Source organism: Colobus angolensis, unplaced genomic scaffold, assembly GCF_000951035.1.
Source record: "Colobus angolensis palliatus isolate OR3802 unplaced genomic scaffold, Cang.pa_1.0 Scaffold1, whole genome shotgun sequence".
Classification (NCBI taxonomy): Eukaryota; Metazoa; Chordata; class Mammalia; order Primates; family Cercopithecidae; genus Colobus; species Colobus angolensis.
The window spans coordinates 17,060,562-17,068,264 of record NW_012110918.1 but is presented as its reverse complement, the minus strand read 5'-3'; the positions used below and the strand labels follow the sequence as shown (position 1 = coordinate 17,068,264).

Below are 7,703 nucleotides of genomic sequence, written 5' to 3'. Positions count from 1 at the left end.
CAGTGATGGGCAGCTTCTCTTCATTCTTAAATATGAGAAACAATAAAATCATGACACACCTCTAGTATGAGAGAGAATAATCAAAATTAACCAAAGGAAAAAAAATTATGCTGGGGGAAACAGAGATAACTTAGAAAAGAGGAAAGCATCTTTTTAAAACCTAAAAATTAGTATCACTTGACACTTAATACAGTTGTGACATAACAGACAACAGCTCATGTCCCTACTGCCTACAAACAACCAACTATGAGATTACAGGGGAAGCATTTATGAAAATCACCGTTTGAAAGAGAAACACAGGCGAGCCTGAGCTCCCGTGGAATCAGCACTGCAGATCCCTCCTCTGAATCACAGATGTCATCACAACGGCAAGTCCGTGGAGAAGATTTGCAAACTCACACACACAAATTCCCATTTAGGAAACGGTGATCAAGAAACACACCTGTTGAGAGGTACCCAAAGAACTAACTGATGGTATTCAGCAATCACTACAGTCACAACCTTCCGCCTGAGAACTGCCTTTTGCTGCAGAATTCCATGCCAGGCATGCAGTGTGCCCATCTGCAGGAGTAGCAAAGGAATGACAAAGATTTCAGAACATGAGTACCTTAGTTCTGTGAGACCTGCATTTAATATTATTGAGGAAACTTGAAGATTCTAGACGTTAGTCATTTTTGGCAGAATTACAATATTTATTTGACATAAAATGTAGTTACGGGGATCAATGCAGGAAGCCAATGTATCATCTATCGGTTTTCACATTGGTGGGGGGCCGGGGGGGCAGCAGTTAAGTCACTGCAGCTTCGGGGATGCTGTGGACCCAAGCAAGCTTCTCGCCGTGGCAGTGAGTGACCGTCTGACAGGTTTCTGTGCTTTGGGAGCGTACTGCTAGAGGTGGCAGGACTGGACCACACAATCGTGTTTAGAGACACCACACATGATTCACTTGGAAGCATCCTGAGAAAAGCCTTGTAGAGTGTGGGGGAATAGTGGAGAAGTGAATTGTGCCCGTGATCCATGGGCTGAACTTTTTTTTTTTTTTTTTTAAAGAGATGGGGGTCTCACGCTATTGCCCAGGCACAATGCAGTGGCACAAGCACGGCTCACTGCAGCCTCCAACTCTGAGCTCAAGCGACCCTTCCACCTTGGTCTCCAGAGTAGCTGGGATGACACGTGCACGTCACTATAGCTGGCTAACTTTTGTATTTTCTGTAGAGATGGGGTTTTGCTATGCTGCCCAGGCTGGTCTTGAACTCCTGGACTCAAGCCACCTGCCCACCTCGGCCTTCTAAAGTGCTGGGATTATAGGCATGAGCCACCACACCGGCCAGGGCTGAACTTTCATACAAGACTCTTCTGACACACAGCAACCTGTTCTCCATAAGTCATTCTCAGGCTATTTTCATGGCTCCCACCAAGAACTTGCCTTTGCTCCAGCCCCAAACCAAACAAAGATGGCTACATGCAGCACAAGACTTACTGGAGCAGTCAGGCCTGTGCTGTCCCAGCAGAAGAAAGGCATTATTGTCTTTACCACCAACCGAATTCGCTACTGGCCTCGCATTAAAAAGAAGAGAAACTCACCTAGATCTCACTCGGGCTTGACTGCCGTCTTCAGTGACGGTGAGCTGTGACTGCCCTTGAGAAATATCCACTAGAAGAAACTGATGGACAAGACCTCATGGGCTCTGTTTCCAAGAGCCTCTGTGCCTTTAAGACGTCACCTTCCTTTCTAGTTTATAGGCTAAGGATTTAGTATCCAAGATAAAAGTTGTTACAAAAACATTTGAATTCTCTTTTTTCTCTGTCCCTAACTCAGTCAGTACATATACTGTGTACGATGACAATGAATATTCCTCTTACGGCGTTTATCTGGATGGAGGTGGCAGACTTACCAAGAACATCTACTTATCCACTGCAAGGAGTAATAACGCTACCATTGGAAGACTGAAAACTGCCTAACATTCCATATCTACGCTATCGATAACGGATGTAGTTAGAATGATGACCTTACCCAGGCAATGTGGCTGATGGTCCTCATCGGATCATCTCACAGACACCCCCAAGTCCACTCCCTTTAGCCACCCCTCAACCACAGCTGCGGTGCTGCGTGACCTGGCTCTGGCCAACTGCGTCTAAAGCGAAGTCGGCTTGTTGCAGTCATCCCTCAATATTCCCAGGGTATTGGTTCTTAGACCCTCACAGATGCCAAAATCTGCCAACGCACGGATAAAAAATGGTGTGGTGCGTGCATGTAACCTACACACAGATTTTGGTGTACTTCAAATCATCTCTAGATTACTTATAACATCTACTACAATGTGAATGCTGTAAACACAGTTGTTATACTGTACTGTTTAGGGAATCATGGTGAGAAGAAGTGTACACGTTCAGTACAGTGCAATTTTTTTTTCTGAATGTCTTGGAGCCACAGTTAGTTGACTCCAAGGATGTGGAAGCCACAGACACAGAGGGCGGGCTGTTCTTTCCTTATAGAAGAGACAGCTGTGGCCAGCACTGCCCCTTCCCCATTTTCTCCTGCCTCCCAAGCAGATGGAACACCTGCAGATGTGGTGGGCATATTGCAACCATGAGGATAAAGCCAGCTGGCCAAGGATGCCTGGTCTCCAGGGGCACTGCTGAAAAGTCAATCATTTGCCTCAGAGACCTTATTAGTGAGAAAGACAAACTGCTATTTGTCTAAAACCCAGTAACGAGATTTTTCATTACTTCCACTGCTTCAAATACTGACGGTCTCAGACCGCCAAACATCCTTTCTTAGGGGTCAAATACTGACGGTCTCAGACCGCCAAACATCCTTTCTTAGGGGTCAAATACTGACGGTCTCAGACCGCCAAACATCCTTTCTTAGGGTGGTGCTTGAGGATTTCCTCTAGGAGAACAAAGGAGAAAATCGAGAGCGGGGAAGAAGTGGGATCTAGACACAGGGACGAATCCCAGAGAGTTACAAAGGGGAGCCAGCTGACGCTGGGGAGGAGGCCATAGGCACCATCGGCTGAGCGAGGCAGGTGAGCTTGGAAGACAAGAGGGGAGAGGGTGCCTTCTGTGCTCTGCCGCTCTCCTTACGGATCTATCAGTGGTGGAAGTGGCAACGTGGTAGATAATTCAAGAAGAAAATAGGAAATGTCCAGGAAAAACAAGCAAACAAAAACAGTTATAAAAATGGAAATCACAGTACTCTATTTAGCCACTAAGTGAGCAATATTTATGTGGCCATAATCAGGTAACAAGGTTTAATGCTTGTCTTCCTATAGAATCAATCTCCACTCAAGCACAGAGGTGTTAATCGTGGTCAGAGAACGACAGACAATCGCAAAAAGTGCAGATAACAGACGCTGTAAAAGAAAAAAGGGAGAAGAAAGTACAAGGAAGCTAAGAGCCTTGAAAATGGAATAAATGACCCATTACTGATAAAACTGGAAATATAAGCATAAGGATATGACTTAAAACCGCAAAGGTTACAAAGTATAGAGAAACCCAACAGAGGGAATAAGAGGGAAAAGCAAGAAGGTGTCGTGAGTGACGCAGACTCTTCAATCTAGAATTTTCTCTTTAGAATTCACTATTGAATATAAATAACACATAGGAATTTAAACCAGCATGTTATCTACATGTAATCGACTTCTTTGCTAACAGGCTTCCACATCGTTTCTCCATTCTTTAAACAGGACTTAATGGCATCTCTGTTCTTGGCTTGTACCCCTAAGAGAAAGCACACAGATCACCTAAAATCGACGAATCAAGAAGCAGTGGTCTCAGCATGTCATCCACAGAGGAGACACCCTCCGGAAGAACTAGAAATGGAAACAGGGAAAGGAGGTGCCTTTGGTCACAGATTCTCAGCAGAGAAAGTGTGGGGCCAGGAACTATTTTATTCATCATAAACCTTCTGTATTATTTGATTTTTCAAACCATGGCATATAATAATTTGGTAAAAATAAATATTTATAAAAGAAGACTGAAAGCGGAGAGACTTGAATATTATCCTTAATTTTTAAATTACAAAGAAATATGACACAATGACAAATATAAGCAGGATTACTGAGTGACAGAGAGGCCATTTTCTGGCTCTGATGGTCTGATGTGTGTGCAACACTGCACCTGTGCTTTCACGAAGTCGTCTTCTACTCTACCTACGGTGCTCCTGACAGAGAAGTACACAATAAATAAACCTCCTGGTCCCAGGACAAGCACTGTGCCACTAAGAATATGAAAGCTGATCATCATCTCTGAACATTTATGTCACTCATGTTTGTGTTCATGTTTATTATTTGGAGGCTTTCTGGTTCAAATAACCATTTTCTTGCATTACATTTAATCAATTCTTTAACACTAGAACAAATCATTCACCTGTCAATTTCTTTCAGCTCACATGTCATACAATAAAAAGTATTAAAACATATTGTAAATTTACGAAGAATTTGACCAGCTGTAAAGAGGCAAAAAATATTTTAAAAGAAAAACCTTAATAGGCTGCACAGGATTGCTGTTTCTCTAGCAGATAGTAAAATGACTAAAATGAACATTAAGATATTAGCTAGGAGCTAATTTTACCATTTTAATTTCCACTGTTTATGTAAGAGACCAAGTGAACAATAGCCAGTAATAGTAAGTGTAATAGAAACACACAAGACTGATCTACATTGTAATTAAAGAAAAGAACGAAGATAAAAATCAGAGCTAATTAAAGACATACGGTATCGCATTGCCTTGCCATCTATTTGCCAACTCAGTTAACATATTTTTCATCTGATCTCTTTCGTGTGGAATGAGTCAATTAAACATTTTTTTTCCCTAAAAAAAGATGCATGGGAATCTTTTCTGTTACACTTGATGAAATGAACAGTGTCTTAGGCTGATTAATCCCTGGCAACATACAGCGAGCACACACGGTACTGCCGGAGCACATGCTCAAAGCGCTGGGATGCAAACATTTGATATTATGCACGAGCTGGAGGTGCTGGTTTTCTGCTGAAAGGGGAGCGGGTCTCCATTTAACATGTTTTAATTAACTAAGGCTGATGGATTGGTCTCTTAGCCACTCTACGGCCCATAAATCTAGTGAACTCAGGAAGGATTCTGTGGCATTTTTATTTACATATTATAAATGTAAAAATCTGCCTTTTTTTGGGCAATATTTATTACTTGATGCAAGAAAAAATAAATTACCTCTCAATGCTTTGAATTCCTTAATGCTCATTAGATAACCTATCCCCTGGGTAAACCAAGATGAAATTCCTAAAAGCAAGGGAAAAAATTTGATCATACAAACCTTGATCTTTCTTTCCCTCATCATAGAAAGCAAACAAACGTGTTGCATGTGGACCCTTTTTCATGGACAAAGCACATTATACTTAATCACTCTTTTGCGGTGTCTCACATAAAGACTTAATAAATATAAAATATTCAACTGTACACACATTAACATGAAAGTCTACCAAACAGAATTTCAAATTTTGTTGCCGATTGTTTCAGCATTTTCCTCTGATGAAATGTGAAAACATAATACATTAAAATGGAATATACTCAAAAAGGCTTGAGGAAACATACCCAAGACCATTTTTGCTCCTAAATTGAGAATTTCTTATACTGCAACCAGTCAGAACTCATGTCCCCCTTGAGGCTGCAAAATGTTTCATTCTGACACTCTTGTGCAGGCCACAAGATGGAGGCCTCTTAATTGAAACTGCCTCTTCAATTTGTCCTCAGAATTCACTGTTTAATTCAAACATCAAATATTAATTAAAACAACCAAGCAAAATGTCTCTTCATTATCAGAGCGGCGCAGAAGCTCTCCGCTTTTTGAAGGGGGAGCTACCAATGGCAGCTGTTTTCGTTTGTTTTCTATCATTTTAGCTTAGTGGTTGTCGGGGATTTTTTTTTTTTTTTAACACAACAGAAAAAGAAACTGGGGCAGTAACAAAGGCACTGGTGGAAGTGAAGACCGTGGAACTGAAGCTGTGGGTCCATGTCTCCTAAAATAAACGTGTCTGATTTTCACATTTATCTTGGAGGCAGAGACTGTTGGAGCACAAATCGACCCTAGTAATGTTATCAATTAACGTTTGGATTAAAAATGACATTGAGTAACATGAGATGTAAAAATAAGCCTGTAAGTTTGTACTGGGCTGGGCACAGTGGCTCAAGCCTGTAATCCCAGAACTTTGTAGGCTGAGGCACATGCACTGCTTGAGCTCAGGAGTTTGAGACCAGCCTGAGAAACACGGTGAAACCCCACCTCTACAAAAACTACAAAAATTAGCTAGGCATGGCGGTATGGCGTGCACCTGTAGTCTCAACCTCTCGGAAGGCTGAGAAGGGAAGATTGCTTGGGCTCAGGTGACAGACGCTGCAGTGCCCGGAGATGGCACCACCGCACTCCAGCCTGGGCTGTAACAGAACATGTTTCAAAAATAAAAGTGTGCTGAGTGCCTCCCTAGCTCCCAGCATTGAATATGCCATCCTGCCCTTGGCATTCTGAGCCCTGCTCCATTCAGAGAATGTCCAACACCTCCCAACCACCCCACCCAAACCCCAACCCTAGGGAAAACAAAGGCAAACCCAACACCGCTCTCCGAGCACCAGAGCGCTCACCTCCAGCTCCTGCTCCCGCTGTAGTGCGAACTGCTTGAAGGACTTGACGATCAAGCCGGCGTTGGAGCAGTCATAGACAAAGATCGACGGGCTGCCCATCCATGTCTGCAGGTCATATATGGACAGAGGGATGTACTGCGTGTAGTTCTAGAAAACACACAAAGTGCGCTCGTTACGTGTGCATCTCAGGAATAAGGGCCGCTGGTGAGTACTGCACGTCACAAAAGGCACACACACACTGAGCCTGGTTGCTGGAGGGACGCTGAGTTAGCCTTGATACAAAACTGTAAAAACAGCAAACTGGCCGGGTGCAGTGGCTCACACCTGTCATCCCAGCACTTTGGGAGGCTGAGGCGGGCGGATCACTTGAGGTCAGGAGTTCGAGACCAGCCTGACCAACATGGTGAAACCCAGTCTCTACGAAAAATACAAAATTAGCCAGACGCGGTGAAGGGCGCCTGTAAAGCCAGCAAATTGGGAGGCTGAGGCAGGAGAATCACTTGAACCTGGGAGGCGGAGGTTATAGTGAGCCAAGATGGCACCGTTGTACTCCAGCCTGGGCGACAGAGCGAGACTCAGTCTCCAAAAACAAAAACCATCAAACTGAACTTCTCCACATCTCCTCAGATGCTGCTTTACTCCAGTAGTGCCCACACCAGGTGGCTGCCGAAGTCATCATCCCGAGCCCCAGGCTTCTCCGCAACTGCCACTGGGTTCAGCTGCTGGTCAACTCCTTAAACTTGTCTCAGTTGCCACTGTGGGGCCTCCCTGCATGGACCCCACAGCCCAGTTCCCACCATGGGACCTCCCTCCATGGACCCCACAGCTGTCTCAGTTCCCACCGTGGGACCTCCTTCCATGGAACCATAGCTGCCTCAGTTCCCACTACAGGGTCTCCCTCGATGGACCCACAGCAGTCTCAGTTCCCACTGAAGGGCCTCCCTCATGTACCCCATGGTGCCTCCCTCCAAGGACCCACAGCTGTCTCAGTTCCCACCGCGGGACCTCCCTCCATGGATCCACAGCTGTCTCAGTTCCCACCAAAGGGCCTCCCTCATGTACCCCACGGTGCCTCCCTCCACGGGTCT

General features: G+C 44.5%; 1 protein-coding gene across 1 annotated transcript in view; it reads right to left on the bottom strand.

Annotated features, from left to right (window-relative positions):
• The window catches only part of RPTOR (regulatory associated protein of MTOR, complex 1), a 400,798-nt gene that overhangs the window by 213,172 nt on the left and 179,923 nt on the right, over positions 1-7,703 (bottom strand). Inside the window, exon 8 of the mRNA XM_011933231.1 lies at positions 6,616-6,762. Coding sequence (XP_011788621.1) covers positions 6,616-6,762 — 147 coding nt within the window. The remainder of the gene's footprint in view (positions 1-6,615; positions 6,763-7,703) is intronic.